The 18862-nt window shown below is 40.4% G+C and overlaps 1 protein-coding gene across 2 annotated transcripts in view; it reads left to right on the top strand.

Annotated features, from left to right (window-relative positions):
* LOC134563470 (adhesion G protein-coupled receptor L3-like) overlaps nucleotides 1-18862 on the top strand; it is a 694578-nt gene that overhangs the window by 270559 nt on the left and 405157 nt on the right. For both annotated transcript variants that reach the window (XM_063421391.1, XM_063421389.1), the window contains exon 4: nucleotides 2365-2607. In XM_063421391.1, the coding sequence (XP_063277461.1) occupies nucleotides 2535-2607 (73 nt within the window). In that variant the 5' untranslated portion in view covers nucleotides 2365-2534. The remainder of the gene's footprint in view (nucleotides 1-2364; nucleotides 2608-18862) is intronic.

Below are 18862 nucleotides of genomic sequence, written 5' to 3'. Positions count from 1 at the left end.
CTGTGTTGTTAAACACAGCTGGTATGTCTCCAGACACACTGTGTATTTGGTAATATTTGTGTGTGAGCTTAAGCTGAAAGAGTTGAAGGCTTTGCAGAAGCAAGTTTTAAGGACAAGGTTGTGCCAGCCAAGGTGTGCAAACACCACCCGACAGGCTATGGCTCTGGCGTGTTCTCCTCTGGCAGGAAGGATGGTAGGGCAGAGAATATTTGGTCAGATTTACAACTGCAGTAAATGGTGCATAATGATGACCTAGTCCTGTTGTCTCTTTTGCACAGGAACTTTGTGACTCAATAATGTGCTTTCCAGGAGGATAAAATGTTTATTCATGGCTCTTATGGTTCTAAGACATTAGTTCTCAAAAATCATTTTTTGGACTTTGCAGAGGGTGTGTGAATGCTTTGCTCATTCAGCCTCAGCCCATGAGATGACAGGAAAAAAATCTTTGAATCCTATCCTGCAGGAATGTATAGACAGATGAAAAAAATTTACATGGCTCTGTGTAAGTATTTTGCTGACAATTATCCCTTCTCTAGGACAGAGCCTAATTATTTTATGGTTTCTTCAGTTATACCCCAAACCCTTTTACTGCACCATAATGTTATCTCTTTTTAACAGGCTTAGATTATTCAGAACTGATTTAAATTAAGCAAATAAAAATCGAAAACAAACCTTTGCTCCTTCACTGCCTGACTGAGCTTTTGCTTCAGGGAAGTGTACCTGTGTTTGGATAGCTTTCACTCATTTCTGTATGCCTTTTCAAATTTTCTAGCACAAAAAGCTTCTCACTTTTGAAACTTTATAAGGATGCTATAGAAAAAGCATGCATAAATAATGGTAGTGCTGTAGTTTGATGTGTACTGGTAGCCTACTAAAATACAAATGCAAAACTTGATCACTGTTTTGAATGTACAATTTAAAATATTTATGAGGCTCTTCCCCATTTGAAAAACAGACTTTTAATATTATCAATGACCATTTTGATTAGTCCCAGCTCGAGCAAGGTTTTAATTTCAAGGATGTCCACAAAGAAGCCACTTGACTGCAGATTGACCTTGGATTTAGTAACCTCACATACAGAGATGAGAAAAAAACTATGGAAACTAAATGCTACATTTGAGTGAAGAAATTTCAGGGACAGACTTGGGAGGAGAGTCAAGTGAGAGAATAAAATCTTGGCAGTGAAAGATATATTTATTAAAAAAAATGGAGCTTCTTTATAGACTTTGGTTCTGAACAATATGGGGTTTTATTTAGTTCATCAGTAAAGATAGGAAGCAAAACAAAGGCCACTTTGTCATGTCAGACTTTCAGAAATATACCCACATCACAATGGCATGCAGCACAGTTTTTTCATACAGCTTTTTGGCTCAGACTTGGTTTTGGGTAAGAAAAAAAGTTGGCAAAAACAGCTTCTGTGCTCAGAGAAGAATAACTTCTGTTGATCAGAGATTTTGGAGAGGTTTTTAATTAGACCAGTACTGTGAGGACTGCAGAGTCTAAGGAGTTCAAAACAGATATGTAAAGTAGTTTTCAATTCCTCATATTTCCTCATCATTTTAAAGTCAGTGGGGAGCTAAGTTTCAAACTGCTGCTGCAGTTTAACTCTGTATAGTTGTTTTTTTCCTGCCAAGTTTGAGTCACTGTGGCCATCTAGCCCCTTCTGGAGAGATTAAAATGATGGAAAGCTGGAATATGTTTTCTGGTTAAATGAGCGAATGTTTCTATTCAAGCATGGATTCAGATTTCCCTGCGCTTTCCTGTAAGTACGTGGGATGGACAAGACCAATATTTTTAATTTCACAATAAATAACTGCAGAGCTCGACTAGCAGTGAGTAGCTGGCAGTGACTAGAAAGTAGCTGGTTATAGGATAAGGATGACTTTGGGCTCTGCTTGGGTTCAAAGCCTGGTCCAGATTCAGTGATTAAAGGCCATACAGGTTGCCTCAAACAAAGAGAGGCTGTTTGGCATATCATCAGTGGAAATACTCCCAAGCTTTGTTACTAATCCCACTGCCTGGCCTGGTATCTTGCCATCAGCATCCACAGCGGAGGCATGACAGAAATGCAAAAGGGAGGGAAAGGTCTTAGCTTTTTTGTTCAAAACTGCTGTCTGGGGCCCTCTTTTGAGAGAGGAAGCAGAGCACAGGTTATCCACCAACTGGTAACTGGTTCTCTGCACAGGCATAAGTTCTAATACCTATTTTATGTAGGAATGTGCATGCATCTGAACGGCCAGGGAGTAGGGAAGACACATTTGCCTTTACAGCTGCTGGCAGCAAAGAACCGCAACAAGACTTGATTGAAAACACCTATCTTACTGTTTTACTAACTGCAGTATTTTTTTCCTTTCTCTTTTGTAGGTCTCAGACTCTGGATACTGGCTGTGGGGTTTTTTTATTTTTTTTTTTTATTGGCTTTTTCCCCCCCTTTTTGGATGTGAATTGAAGGCCAACAACAGTTGAAGTTTTAGAAGCAAGTGCAGGAGGACGCTCACCTTTTTATTTGAACCCTTGTTTGCTGGGATACTTTCATGCTCTCATTCACAGTCATGTGGTCATCACAGCTGCTGTTCTTCACAATGCTCTTAACAACGTTTGCCCATGGTGAGTGAGAGATGGTGTAAATGTGCTTGTGGGAAGAGAAAACAGCAAGGATTTTGTCTATGTCTTTTCCTAATGATGTGGGTTTTTTTTACAGGATGTTGATTTCTCTCCCTGCTTGCACCTCAGGTCTTTGAAATTCACGGGTTACATTATGACTTGACTACTGAAACAAAGAACTCTGGTGACACATAAAGGTTTCTTTTGTTGAGTTTAGCTGCTACGTGAGGCAGACTTTTTCTTCCTTTTTCTCTGGGAAAAATGGATTTATTACCAATCAAATCAGAGTAGGGTAATGAGAAATAAAGGCAAATTGCAAAAACACCTTTCCCCCCACCTCCCTTCTTCCTGAAGTGAACTTACTCCCAATTGTCTCTACCTCCTCCCCTGCAGCAGTACAGGGGCACAGGGAATAGGAGCTGTGTTCAGTTCATCACATCTTGTTTCTACTGCTCCTTCCTCCTCAGAGGGAGGAGCCTTCACATTCTTAGCCTGCTCCAGCATGGGTTCCTGCCATGGGATCACGTGTCCTGCCAGCAAACCTGCTCCAGCGTGGGCTTCTCTCTCCACAGAGCCACAGCGAGGCTGCAGGGGCACAGCTGCTTCACCTCCAAGGGCTGCAGGGTGTGAAAAATATGGGATGTTAATTCATGTTCTTATGGGTTGTGACATATTAAAACTATGAAAATCACTATATAGATATATGTTACATGAGAATATAAGTTTCAGTCTGCCTTGAAAATTTGTTAAAACAAAAAGCAGGCACCACCCTGGAATTTAACATTCAGAAAGGAGACAAAGGATTTACAAGAAAACCGGCCGTCTCCTCAGCATCAGAAGACACATTAAGATAAGCTATCAGTCTTCTCCTCCCTGGATGGCATAGTTGTCAGATCATTATCTTCAGCCAACACCCTCCTTCGAGCATCGAGCATAGAGCATCGGAACACCACCATTAGAGGATCATCATCACCCACATCTCCGGAGATGAACTTTTACCATTCATAAACCTGGACGTCTATACACTCACAGGAAACCAAAAATTGACCCCTCACAGGAGAGGAGGAACTCTTTTCAGCTAAGCCGGAGACAACTATGAATTTGAATAACTAGCTTGGAAAAAAGAGGACTATGAGGAAATTTTTGCCAGAGGCGGAATAAAGTGTATAAAAACTAAGCCCTGAACAAGGCCAATTCGTGAACCTAGAGGGGACGGCAGTCGGCCAGGTACTGTGTCCCGGTTCACCCTTGACATTTTCCCGGGTAAAAATAGTCAAGTATCTCCACTGTGGGTGGTTTTGCCGAAATTCTGTAATTTGATCTGTTTGTTAATAAACCAGAATTGTAATTTTAATTGGAATATTTTATCTGAAACTGATCTTCAATTTATACAGCACTTGGTAAAAGGTGTCCCCATAAGCAACTAAGATTCCCACTTCCTTCATGGTAATTAAAAAAATTTTTGGAATTACAATAGTTGACCATATTTGTGTGCATTAGTAGAATCATTTCCAGATAGAAAAAAACCAAACTTCTTCAGGTGTTTGATTAGAACACCCTCAGGATAGGGTATTTCTTAATAGTATTAAGCTATTACAGCTATCCAGTTAAAGCATGTGCAAAAACAGGTATTTGGGGTTCAGCATTTGCTACCCTTGGAGGCAGAAGCTCCACATTACTCATAAATGATTCAAATTCAACACACAATCCAAATTCTCATTTTTTATACTATTACAGGGAGAAAGAAAAACAAAACCAAACCCTGGCCATGATTCTTGACCAGCATTGAGGGTGCCAGAACAGGGACCCACACAGGGTCCCACATCCCTGTGGATGCCTGACAACAGGAAGGGATTCTACCCATTATTAAATAAGGTTTATGATAATGCAGATAAACAACATTTTTGTATATATATACTACAGATACATCTGAAAGTGCCCACCTGTACATGGGTTTTTGCACAACAAGTAAACAATAAACACTAAAAACAACCTTAGACCCCACAACCTAGCTCCAGGTAATATGATTCTAGTGAAGAAGAGCCGCCTAAGCAAGATTAGTATTTAAACGAGATAAAATTTAAGACATCAACCATAATCCTGGGGGATATTTTAACAAGGCATAGAAAAGCGAAAGAAATGATACCACAAATTACAGAACTTACTCTACAGCATATGGAATATCTTAACCTCTCAAAATAAACCAAGCATATACATGCGATAAGAACAAAAGGTGCACATAACACTAGCAGCAATATTATGTTTGGTTTTCCACAGTTACTGTACATACATTACATGACTATTATAGAAATGGCACAGCCTCAGACACTTCCCACATTTATAGTTTAAGACTAACTTTTAACTTCAATCACATATCCATCCTTTTTTTTTTCCCACTAAAACTTAAATACATGGTTTAAAAGACTGTTAACAAATATTTACCATATCCAATACATGTAACACAGGATCTGCTTAACAGAAATTAATTACTCCCCATCTTTTAAATACAGGTATCAAAACGATCTTAAGGTTTTACATTCTTCAAGGAGAGGCAGGGAAAGAAGGCATAATATCAAAAGAATAGCATTAACTATTTTCTCAGGAGAAATCAGTAATTAGAAGTCAGACAGAATACATTAAGAAAAGACTAAGGTCTGCAGAGAAAACACAGCTTTTAGCTACTAACACCATGAAATCACAGCAAATGATTCCTGTTAAGCAGAAAAAATTCTGTGCATAGATGTGACTTTTGGTGGCTGACTTTTGACAGCAGTAAATAACAGAAAGAGGGGAGAGTGAGCCATCCCTGAAAAGCCAATCTGCACCCTTTTAAAAGTATAATACAAATTAATCCTAACCTTTTGGCTGCAACCTGAAAAATTCAGTTGACAAAAAAGGAAAAATAACCAGGGTGTTGTGGATTTTATTTACTACAGCTCTTCACTTTTAGGTACTGCATACTCTGTAACAATAATCAGGTAAAAATTCCTAGTAAGGAAATACAACAGCAATAGCTTTTCGCCACTGGTATTTTTTTTCTACTTCCAAGATACCCTATAAAGCTGCAAAACCATGAAATTTTTTAAAAAGTATTGTAAGACAAGCAACTTCAAACCTGATTTTTACTTAAAACCCCTTCAGTTCTGCTCTACCTTTTGGTGCTAATGGCTCTACAATGTTGAAACAATTATTTTTTTATATAAAGTCCCTGTATTTACTAACGCAGAAAACTAGTATCACATACTAGTCATTAATTTCTCAGAAAATCATTTATAGTGTGCAGTTTACATCTGAGATAAATGAAACAAGATTGTCAAAACAGTACTTCAACATGTAAGAGATGAACATAAAAAGGAACATACAGATTGTCAATGATTACAACACATTTCTTTGACAAGAGTGTATTTTCTGCAGTTGTAAACAACTTTGTTTACATAAAGGCTCATACCTTTAAAGTAAGGTTAGTGCTGCTGACTCAGTTATTGCTACATTCACAGTTTAAGAGAATTTTAGACAATATATGAGGTACACTCCCAAACAGAGTCATCTTCATTTCTTCCTTGCTCATTTATCATTCGATAACTGAATTATGCAGACTAAAGTAATGACCACAGAAGCCAGTAACACCCAAATCATCAGAGATGAGACAAACATTAGCACTGATTAAACTTCAAAAAACCAAAAAGTCACCTTTTCAGAAAAAAAGTTCTTGTTCTTCATTACATGAATATTTTCTTCATTTTTTAATGCATGCTAGTAAACTTTTTTTTTTCTGGGCACATTAAGAGCCCATTCAAGCTGTAATAGAATTCTTGCACCTTTTGACCAGCTATGTTAATTCAGTCTCGATATAACAGCTAGGAGTCAAAAATCACCTTCCCTTTGATCTTCTGGCATACAAGTCTCTTATGCTTTTTGTTAGCTGCTTTATGAATACTTTGTATACTCTTAATGCCTGTAAAACTGAGTGGCTTACAGTCCTGTTTTTACTCACTAACATCCCATTATCCTACATCTTCAGATTACTGTTTTTCTTACTGAACTATCTTCAGAAACATTCCTTGCTCGCTTTTTAGCTCTGCATCCTCTAAGCCTGGTCACCTCTTCACCAATCAGTGTTACATCTCTTCCCTATTCCCCACAAAAACCAAATATATTCAACAACTTAGCATCTGTGAATCACCTACTAGCCTTGGCTTCCAAAACCCCATAATTTATTTATACTAGTTCCACTAATTTCCTGACCTCTTCTTAATTTTTATTTATCACTCCAGGTATTGAACACTCGCTACCATCCAAAAAACCTGTGGCTTTAACCCAAAACCTAAAAACAGGAGCTTCCTTTTCAATTTTTCCTACATTCTCGGGTTCTACCAATTCAATCCAGTCCGCAGCAGAATCTCAATACACAAAAACACACAGTCTAACCACAGCCTTTAAAAACTTCTAATATCCTTTCTAGTAAATCACAGTTTTATTCTCGGTCCCTTTTCCCAATCTTATATCCGTTTTTGCCCTTCCATACTGCTTTTTTCGGATCCCTACATCGTTACCCCTGCCCTGGGCAGTCCTGCGCTGCCACAGACAGGGAAGGGGAGAGCCGCCTGCCCCGCCGCGCCCTGCCGCGTGGCCACTGCCGCTGTTGCCTAGCAACAAGGAACTAAACTCGCTCCCCATTGCTCGTCCCTTTTTCGTGGGGGTTTATGTTATAAATGCCAATACGATATTCCAATTAAAATAATAATTTGTTTTATTAATAAAGATCAAATTACAGAATTTTGATAAACCCACCAACAGCGGAGATACTTGACAGTCTTTTTCCCAGGAAAATGCCAAGGGTGAACTGTGAGATACAGAGCCTGGCAGTCTGCTATCTCCCCTCTGGTTCACAAATTTGCCCGGTTTGGGGCTTAGTTTTTATACACTTTATTCTGCCCTTGGCAATATTTCCCCATATTTCCCTTTGTTTCCCGGCTAGCTATTCAAATTCAAGGGTTTCTCCGACCAGGCTGGAAAGAGTTCTTTTCTCAGTTCATATGTTAATGTCCAGTTTCTATAGATCCTTATGGCTGATGAATGGTCGAGATATGGATGATGGTGCCTGATGATCTGTGAGGGTGTCAGCAGAGGTGTGGATCTCTTGGCCACCTTATCTTGATGGGTCTCCTCCCGGTACTTGAGGAGGCTGCTGGTTTTCCAGTAAACCTTTTTTCTCTTTCTGAATGGGAGTTTCTAGGGTGGTGCCTGCCTTTTCAACATTTTTAGTTTCACCAACTGCTACAAGGTCTCCTGAAACATATACTTTATACAATACACATTTATACAGTTTTATAGTTTTTCAATTAACCATAAGAACATGAATTAATCATTTCACATTTTTCACAGCTTAGTTCCCTTTTTCCTGTGCCAGCCAAAAAAAACTTTCCCCAAGGCTGAAGTATTATACTCTAATGGTTGTTGTAACAATTTTTCCATACAAAGTACAGGAAAAATACTCTTCTTTTTCATGGGAAGGTTTCTTTTTCCCCGTTTCCACCCGGACTACCTTTTCTGATGTACCAGCTTGTCCCACCCCGAATCTCTCTTGGGTTTCCTTGGACCTTTTTCAAGGGTCCAAGTGAAAGCCAGAGCTCCCTAAAAGTTTGCGTCAGTGGCCAGGAAGAAGGGACAGGGTTCCCTTTCGGAGGTCCCCTTTTAGCAAGAGGAGGTTTGGGACGGCCGCAGAACTCGAGGCTTTGCATGGTTCTCGGACGGCTGCGCTAACGCCGCCACCAAGGTGGCTGAGGACGAGGTTGGATCCTGCGTGGATCAGGCGAGGGAGGGTTTCTGGGGGTAGAGACAGACAAAACGGTGACCACCGAGCAGGGAGAGAGGGGGCTCCGCCAGGAATCCTGCTTCCTTCTCGCGTCCCTTTCCTCAAGATACATCATAATTCGTGTCCTATTCCACAACAGAACATATCCCAATTCATCTGGCTCATTTATTTTCTCAGTTTTTACTTATATGCACAGAGCCTCAAAATCCTATTCATCAAATGTACCAAACACAGGCCATATCAGATTCGATCTTACTTCCTTTCCTTCCCAAACTTTTGTGCATACAGACTCATCTAATTCCCTTCGTTCCTTGTTCCTCACATACTTACACAGATCCTGGCACGTCCATGACTCAAACGTGCCAATAATCGGCTAAATCACGTATTTCTCTATCTCCTTTCCTCCCCATACTTCCATGCAAAAGTAAATCATTCTTTTCTTAGATTTCACCCTCCTCTCGGGACACTCCTGTCAGTATTCCAACATCCATCCCAAAGGGCTTCCCCTTGGGATCTTGGGAACCACCTCCACCGAGGCTTCCCTTAAAAGATCTTCCTGATCTTTACTAAAATACGACCCCATCTTTAACGTGGCGCAGAAGTGGCGGGTTGCTACACAAATTAAACCAAAAATCCCGAGTTTAGAAACTCGGTGCTGTTAACCTACTGTTCCAACGGGGGACCGTCCCGTGGAGGTTCCTTTAATGGCGGGTGCTCAAACTACAAATGCCAGAGAAAAATTAAATGGACCTTCACTGGTCGCAGTCTGGAAGGCTTACAAATTCCCGAACTCAAAAGGACGTCGCTTTTCTTCCAGCCCCCTTGTGACCGACACCCCCCCGTCGGGGAACACTCACACAGGTATTATATGCTTCCCTCTCAACCGGCCATGACCCTTGCGGGACAGTGGAACCACGGCTTTAAGGTCCACACGCTTCATGATTTTATCACATCTCATTCACACACACACACACGTTTCATACACTTGGTCACCCCACCCAACCACATGATACTCACGGTCTCCTTTTCTCGCATGGGTTCTTCGTGCACATAGACTTTTACGAGTGAAAAATCAAAAATACCGCGGTTCCCAGAGACCCCCCTTCGGGTCCCTGCCAAGTTCCCAGAGCCCTTCCCCAAGCTAGCTTGCCCTACCCCTCCGCTGTTGGGGTTTCTTTTGTTTATGGGTTCTTGTTAGCCAGTTGGCTCCGCTGGACTTACCCCAATCTGCCAAGCCGCTTGTAACAGCGGGGTGCCCCTCGGTCAGAAACGGGGAATCCGCAGATCTCCCAAAATTGGCCCCACGTTGGGCACCAAAATTGTTATAAATGCCAATACAGTAGTCCAATTAAAATTATAATTTTTGGTTTATTAAAAAAGATCGAATTACAGAATTTCGGCAAAACCACCCACAGTGGAGATACTTGACTCTTTTACCCGGGAAATGTCAAGGGTGAACCGGGACACAGTACCTGGCCGACTGCCGTCCCCCCTAGGTTCACGAATTGGCCTTGTCCAGGGCTTAGTTTTTATACACTTTATTCCGCCTCTGGCAAAAATTTCCTCATAGTCCTCTTGTTTCCAAGCTAGTTATTCAAATTCATAGTTGTCTCCGGCTTAGCTGAAAAGAGTTCCTCCTCTCCTGTGAGGGGTCAATTTTTGGTTTCCTGTGAGTGTATAGACGTCCAGGTTTATGAATGGTAAAAGTTCATCTCCGGAGATGTGGGTGATGATGATCCTCTAATGGTGGTGTTCCGATGCTCGATGCTCGATGCTCGAAGGAGGGTGTTGGCTGAAGATAATGATCTGACAACTATGCCATCCAGGGAGGAGAAGACTGATAGCTTATCTTAATGTGTCTTCTGATGCTGAGGAGACGGCCGGTTTTCTTGTAAATCCTTTGTCTCCTTTCTGAATGTTAAATTCCAGGGTGGTGCCTGCTTTTTGCTTTAACAAATTTTCAAGGCAGACTGAAACTTATATTCTCATGTAACATATATCTATATAGTGATTTTCATAGTTTTAATATGTCACAACCCATAAGAACATGAATTAACATCCCATATTTTTCACAGATGGAATGAAATAGCTATTAAGAAAGGTGCTCTCCAGTCTTCTCCAGGAAAGTTAAATGCTAAATGTTTTGTAAATCTTTCAAATTAAGTAGTATTAACAGTAAAAGCAATTATTAGTTTAAATATGCCTCTGGCAGTTTTGTTTAAGATTCTCAGTGCCACTGTAGCTGGAAAGTCCTGCCTGATAGTCCCAGTAAATGAAAATGTCACAAGTATCCTAGGAGTCATATTATACTACAGATGAGCACATGCCTGAGGTGCTGGAGCTATGCCTGGAAATATTTCTACTCTTTAAGGTGCTCTCCAAGACGAAATGAATGGGGAGTTTGCTGTGGTGGTTGTGGCAGTCAGTGGTGGTAAATTTGACCATCATACATCTACCCAACACCCACATTATCTCATCAGTTGCTAGTGAAAGCGTGATAGATGTCTTTGAACAAGGGAGAGAGGACACCCTTGGTCTGAGGCAAAGAACTTTGGTTTTCCCTGTTCTGATCTCTGAGTGGCCTGGATGCAGCTTCCATCTCAGAACTCAGAACTGTGGCATGCTGTTTAAAAACATGCCACAACCTCACCTTCCTTACAAAAATAGCCTAGTTAAGCCCTGCTTTTTTTTTTTTTTTTTTTAATTTAATTTTCCCTTTTAGTAATCCCTTTTAACTGCATGTAAAAAACATTCAGAATTTATGCTTAACAGGAATCAAGCATTTGAGTTCCTCTTTCATGATCTGGAATGACTCCTGTCCTGTAGTGATTGCTGGAGATGATATTAACCACTTTTTCAGACTGACCTTGATACATCTCATTCCCTTTTTGAGTTCCCTGACACAGCCTCTTCATATGTAGTGGTAGCTGCATTACAGACAGATTTCTTAGACCAGTGGTCTCATAAATTGGAGAGGTGGTGGTGGTGTTTTGATGTTTTGGGGTTTTTTTGAGGGGGCTTGGGTTTTTTTTGTTTAGCTATTTCATTTCTTGGAGTAGATTGTATGTCTTGGGCTGTGAGGACAGGTATGGAGTCAAAGGGTGTATACTTCAGTGATCTGCAAGATTAAAAGTAATCTTCCAGAATATTGCTGTGATATAATGTCATTTTGTTGATAAGCTGTAGAAATCATAAAAGGGGAAAAGGTCATGAGTCCTTGCATTTCCTCAGTGATGATGTTAATCTGCTGTACCCAAAATGCACAGGCACAGCACAGTCTAGTTTTGCTCAGACTGCTTTGAATTATTGCTCACCAAAAAATTAGGCCATGTGAAATACTTAAAATAATAATAGATTTGTGTAGTGGCTGCTTTCTTTACTGTTACCGTTGACTTAAATGGAAAACAGCTTACAACTCATGGCACGACTTGGAGCACTGTAGAAGCCACCCAAAAGCTAACCCCTCTCCTAAGCCACAGCAAAGCCTGTAAATCCATTTGCTGCCTAAAATTAAATCTGTTATACAAAATGAGAGAATTACACAAGATAGACTGAAATAATACCAAGGAATAAAATAAATTCATCAGCAATAACAATAAAAGCAAAGCCTTTTTCATCCTTTGCAAGGACTCTGCTAAGGAGACAGTACTTTTGCACCCCTGCCTTCTTTTTGCCACTCTTTGGAAGCTTTTCCCAAAGCATGTGAAGGTCTGGACCCTGGGAAAGTGCTCCTTGGTTTGTGTTTCCCCCCCATGTACACCTGAGCAAACTGATCCTCTTTCCCTGTAGCAGGTGGATTTCCAAGAGACGTTTTCTGGAATGAGCAGCTGTTCTCTTCCTCAGCCTTCCTCCCCTTGACCCCAAACAAAGCAGATTTCTCTTCACCCACAAATGAACGCTGTCAAAAGTTCACTTGAAATGAGATAGACATGACAGGCAGCAGCTCAGTTTGCAATCCTGGAGAGATGTACACCTTCTCTGTCACATTGCTGTTGTGCTCGTGTGTGGCTCAGAGCTGAGATTTAAGACTTCCAGACTGCTGGAAAATAATAATAATAATAATAGAAATAAAGGGAATCAGAGCTGCATGCAGTTAGGAACAAGATAGGAAGGATATCTCAGTGACTGTTGTGGAGTGAAATTTTGCATGTCTTCAAACAAGGAACTTATTTTAGGCTCTGGAGTGTCGTTATGGTTTTTGGATGGCATGGAATAACGATATTGACTCTCAGTGTAGAGAAGAAATGAGAGCAATCTTTACACTTCTAAATTTCCTTTTATACAGCACTTTGATACAATTCATATGATTAGTCCTTAGAGCCTACACCCCTTTTGTAAACATCTTTTGCCAGTAAACATGTTGGAAAAACACCACCTGCTGATGGTTTTCACTTCCCAAGGATTGTTATTGTTCTTCTTTGAGATTTTCCCAGGCCAGAATGAGCAAGTTGACCTTAGCAGTGTCTGAAGCCTACAATTCAGACCATTGTCAGTACCCACACTAGAGGAGAACTGAAGGCCTGTTGTATGCTGTTGGGGGTTAAATTTATTTCTTTTTCACTTACAAAAATTTTTCCCATAAGTTGCTAGGAGACTAATGACTGAGTGCTGGACAAAAACAAAAGAAGTGGTCAAAAGAGATGTCAGCACCTATTGTTTTTGGGTCTCTTGGAGTTTCCCTCAGAGAGGGGAGATAACGCAAGTTTTGGGAGCAGTAAAAGGGTTGGAGAGAGAATGGGAGAGAGAACGGCCAGGCTGCTGCTTGCTGCAGTGCTCCTGTGCGCCGGAACCCCGAGCTCGCCTCCTCCTGCCCTGCCTGGCTGGCCCTGTACTGCTGCCACTGTTCCTTAGGCGTTGCTTTGAGGCTTTCTGCTACTCTCTAGCCCTGCACTGCCCAGCCCTGCTGGGACACCCCTGCCGCTCTAGCTACCACCGACAGAGCTTTTGATACATCTCATCCACCAGCCCAGGATTTTCCACCGTTCCAGCTTGGTGCTCTCGGAGTCCCAAGAGATCAGACTGCCCCGGGCTTTGTGAAACCAAAGCCCCTTGAGGTTCTTGGTTCTGTTTATTATTAATGCTGTAGTTGTTATTGTTTATTTGCCTTGTTAGACACACTAATAAAGGACTGTTATTCCTACCCCCATACTTCTGCCTGAAAGCCCCTTTAATTTTCTAAATTATAATAATTTGGAGGGAGGGGATTTAAATTCTCCATCCCAAGGGGGGTTCTACCCCTCCCTAGCAGACACCTGTCTTTCAAACCAAGACATATACAAAGATATTTATCATCCCATCAGATTGGTTTATTATTATTTATTTGCAAATTATTTTTAAGGATTGTACTGCATGTCTAATTATATTATGGGCAACAAAGAATGAGTTAATTGTTACTCTGCTTTTTTTAATAATCCAAAAAGGGACAACCACTTTTTTTACAATCAAGTAATAATCCAAATTGCCCAGTTTCTATTGGAGATTGTTACAAATGCTATGAAATCAACAAGTGTGGCTGTCTACCTGTTTCTTTTGCTGCTAAGTTCTCTCCTTGCTCTTGTGACATGAGAGTGAGCTGTCAGCATCCTAGATCCTGCTTGGGCAAAGTTCTGGGGTTTGGTTCCTCCTGGTCTTGCAGCTGCTTGGGGTTGTTTTGTATATATTTTAACCATGTATTTATTAATGGATTGCACACTTCTCTCCTGATGAGCCATGGGGTTGGTAAGTCATTGCTATAATTGCTTAAATTCCTTAATATTTTCCTTGATATACAATGTGATTTTTGGGTTAGAACCACACACTTGGCCAAAACTAAGCTGTTATAAATGCCAAGCCAATTCCAATTAATAAAATAGAATTTTAATAATGAAAGAATTACAGGACAAAAATTTTGGGCAAACCAACAATTGGAAGCACAGTGCCGAAGCCCGGGATTGACACTGGGTGAACCTCAGTTATGGCCTCTATGTCACCGTAACTCCCCTCGTTCACGAATTGGCCCTTTTCGGGGTCCCAGTTTTATACAGTTTATTTGGCTGGCGGCAGAGGATTTCCCCACAGTTCTTTGTCTTTGGGTTGGTTTCTTCATATTCATCTCTGCCATCTGGTCTGCTGAATGGGGTTTCCTCGCGGAAAGATGAGTGTTGAGTTCATTCCTCCGGTGTATAAATGGGAAGCAAAGTTCTGAATGAGAGGCGTTCTCCTGATTGTATCTTTCATGATGGCTGGGCGTTTCACAGTTCTGCTGCCCCTGGAGGACTGATTTCAGTCTTGATTTGCCCTTTGTTCTGGTGTCAATAGCGGGCTCCCGATTCCGGGCAAGGTATTGTCCTTCCTGGAATAGCAGCCCCTGGGTGTTGCCCGTCCTGAAATTAGTTGGTTTAGTGCCCGACCTGCTTGTATTTTATTTCACAAAACATATTTACATTCTACATACACCAAAAATACGAATTAATACACAATATTTGTTACATAAGCAAAACTTAAGTCAGAACAAGTTAAACAATAATGTAACCAAAACCTGGCTGAAATTACAGGACAAACAATAGGTATCTGTGTGATGGTTTAAGCTGAGCTAGCAACTAAGCACCACACAGATGCTTGCTCTACTTCCCTCATATATGAATGTGATTCTGTATTTTCGTACTGAATCCAAAACACAGCCCTGTACCAACTACTAAGGAAAAATGAACTCTGTCCCAGCCAAAACCAGGACAATCTGACATGGCAGCTAGGACAGACTAGGAAAAAGTTACCTAATCCCAGGGGAAGTTGCATGTCCACCAGAGTTTCTCAAATAACTTTGGAGATTAGAGCTCATTTTAAGCTAAAATAGGTTGTGGTTCAGACAAAGCCTGTCAAGTCCTGGAGCCTGGTGTTGTTATGAAGCTTAAGGCCTAATACTGATACTTGACAGCACCCAACTGTCAGGACTTCAGATGCTGCTGGCTCAGTTCTAAGCTTCAAAAAACCAGGTTGCCTCCAAGAATTCATTTATGCAGTCTTGTGGCGTAGCTGTCAAGTGACCTTCCTGCATTTAGGGACAGATTCCATTTTCTCTCCATATGAGAATTAGTTTGAGATGGGGCTGAACTAATTTATCATTTGTGGAGTAGGAAGTGAAATGTGAAGTCCTTTCAAGTCATTGCAGCTGCAAGGAAGAGAGCCTTGGCTGCTGTCCTGTTCCTGCCTTCTGAGCTTCTGCTCCATCTTTGCAATGCTTATGGGAGACAGTCCTGGCAAGGGCTACATCCTTGTGAAAAGATGGCACTTCAAGGTCAGGCTGATCTCTCTAGGCATTAGCAGGTCCAGATGCTGAGCTGGTTTCTGTGGGAACAATGGAAATATTTATTACTGAACAGCACTGGTAGTTGCCTGGTGACAATGATTCTGTTAAAGCAAGCAGCATTATCTATCTTGGGGGAATATATGATGCTAGCAGGCTGGTCTTCAGTGACAGAGTGCTGTTTAATGTGAGCTGAACATTTGCCTCACTACTATTTTAATATGGTGAAAATACTGTCACTGCTTAAAATACATACTGTGTTTCTTTTATACTTGTACAAGTGTTATGTTAGCTAGTGAATGGTGGATAATTGCCTTTCACTACAATACTCTTTATACAGTCACAATGAAATACAAGATACATGTTTTATTAGTTGTGAAACAGCCAGGTTGACTTCCAGGCTTCTGCCTAACTTCAGTGTTTTAAAGATTAATCATCCTTGAAATATTTATAATGTTTGCTATTCTTGGCAATTTGTATTACCTGCAGCTGTGCCACCTTTTCCTTAGTGGAACAAGTGATCGAGGAATGCTTTTCCTGATAAAAGAGGCTGGCTGTTCTCTGTATAAACTAGAATGCTTTCATTAGCAGCATTACACTAAAATGAAGAGTATTAAGTTCCCCATCTCATGACAGATCAATCTATAAACTGATAGAGGGTGAAATTCAACCTTTTTAAGACTATCCACTATTTAATTCTTGTTTAAGCCAATCTGCAGTGCAGAGGTCTGTGTGCAGACCCACTTCTTTCATGTCTAAATTTCACACTAAAGGAGGGATATGATAAGTGGGTTTTCTCATAATGTGGATTTTTTTCTTCAGTTTTTGGTAAGTGTATTTCTTCATAGAATCTTCTTGCTATAGGGAGGAAACAAGACCTTTTACCCCCAGGGGTCCGCATCAGGACTAGGGCTATTTAATGTCTTCATCAGTGGCATGGACAAAGGGATCAAGTGCATCCTCAGCAAGGTTTTTGTTGACACCAAGCTGTGTGATGCATTGATATGCCTGAAGGATAGAATGCTATCCAAAGGGGTCTGAACAAACCCAAAAGAAGGGGCCTCGGGAAGGTTGTGATGTTCCACAAAGCCAAAGAAAGTCTTCACTGTGAGGGTGGTGAGGCACTGGAACAGGTTGCCCAGCGAAAGCTGTGTATCCCATCCTTGGAAAGTGTTCAAGAGCAGGTTGGGTGGGACTCTGAGCAACCTGGTCTAGTGGGAGGTGTCCCTGCCTATGGCAGGGGGGTTGGCACTGGATGATCTTTAGTCCCTTCCCATCCTAAACATTTGATGGTTTTTAACATGTATGGTGTATGGAAGCAGGGCATGTGGTTTTCTTTCTGAACTGCAGCAGCAGAAAATGGGCTTGCTCTCACAGCAGCAGGAGGAGGTAAGCTGTGTTACCTTTCAGGCCTGCAGTATCTGATGCTTCTGTCATTTGTAACAATTTCCTGACAAGACTGGTTTCTGTTCTCTATTGACCAACTATGAGCTCTGATTTTTTTCAAGTGTTAGCCAAGCCATAAGATGTGACAGAATGTGAATTACAGTGTAGTAATTCCCATCTAGCACATTCAGACACAAAGATGAAGGCCAAATGGCCTCTGTGCAGTCAAGTGTGAATTATTGTGCCATAATTTAATTCCTATTATATTTTACTGTGATTGTAAAAATTTTTTTATTAGTGAACTTCTCTGAGAAAAGTCACTTTTTAAAAAACAGAATTGAAAAGTGCAATGCTGAACTTCTCACAAAGACGTGTAAATAGCTTTACGCAATAAGGAGTTTTGTTAAATGTGGAATCCCCCCTTTTCCAGGAAGCTGAAATCTGACCTTACTCTCCTTGTGTTAACCCCTCCTTTGACCCAAACCCCAGAACTCTGCCCCTTCAACACCCTGTAAAACCCCACGAATTTGCCCCTGTGACCATTCAGTTTTTCTGCCCCTTCCGTTCCCCCTTCCGTTCTTCCCCCCCACCTTCCTCCCCCTCCCCGGTCCGGGGGAGAAATAAAAATGGATCCTCGTGCTTAACCAAAGAGAGCCTTGTCTCCTCAGTTTCCCTGCCGGTGGCTGTATCTCTGGACATGATGGTCACTGTTGCCATGAGATGCAACAAATGGTGGAGAATGTGGGCATTGATGTACAATTGTCTTAATTTGACTTTGAGATATATGAGACACTTTGTACAAGAGCTGATGTATTTTGATGGCAGATATATGGTTAAAAGTTTGCTGATACATTGCTATTTGCTATAAAACTTAGGAATCTAGTGTTTGCCTTAACATGTGTGACAATACAGTTGCTGTTGAGAAAAAGGGAAAAAGATTAGTATTTTAATGTAAATTTTACAATTGATTAGAACTTTTCTTGAGCAGAGAGGTCTTTGCTTTTTCTATTAAACCTGTAACATATAAAAAATTTGTTAATATGAAATATGAACTTTGAAAAACATGTAGACAGTTGTTCTTTTTTGGTTTTGAGATATGGTCTTTAGATTTTCTTAAAATCTGATTTTTATTTTATGGTGTTAGGATTTTACTACATGGTTATGAGGCTTTAGATTTTCTTGAGTTATTTATAAAACAAATTGTTTTTAGGGGTGTATGAATTTTAAAAGGTTTTCAAATTAATTATCATATTTAATTAAAATTTAAAGGTTTTAAATTTAATTATAGATATGAATTTAATAATTAGAGATTTTTTGTAATATTTATAAGGGCAATTTATAAAAACTTTTGAATTTTGAATTAATTATTTCAATTAAAGATATGAGCAAGCAAAATATTTTTGCAGAATCTTTTCCTGTAAAGGAAAAATTATTTAGGAATTAGCTTTTATAATTAGTTTGGAATATAAATTTTTGGGCAAGTTACTACAATTTTTTTTCTGAAAATTTAACTTATAAAGTTGTGAGTTTCTTCTTAAAACTGCAAAATAAAATAATAGGTTAGGGTTTTAAGGTATTTTGCGCTTTTTCTTTGGTGGATTCTTGTTGTGGTTTTCATGTGTCTTCTTTTGGACAAAGTCTACTTTGTATCTTGGTTGCTGGAATTGAACTGTTAGCTGTCTCTGTTCTGTTTTCTTGGAGTGTTTGAGAAGATAAGAAACTTTCGCTGTTTCAGTCTTGCTCTGTTCTCTGCTTTTGTTTTGTTTTGCTCTGTT

This window comes from Prinia subflava, chromosome W (assembly GCF_021018805.1).
Source record: "Prinia subflava isolate CZ2003 ecotype Zambia chromosome W, Cam_Psub_1.2, whole genome shotgun sequence".
Taxonomy (NCBI): Eukaryota; Metazoa; Chordata; class Aves; order Passeriformes; family Cisticolidae; genus Prinia; species Prinia subflava.
This window is presented reverse-complemented; position numbering and strand designations above follow the sequence as displayed.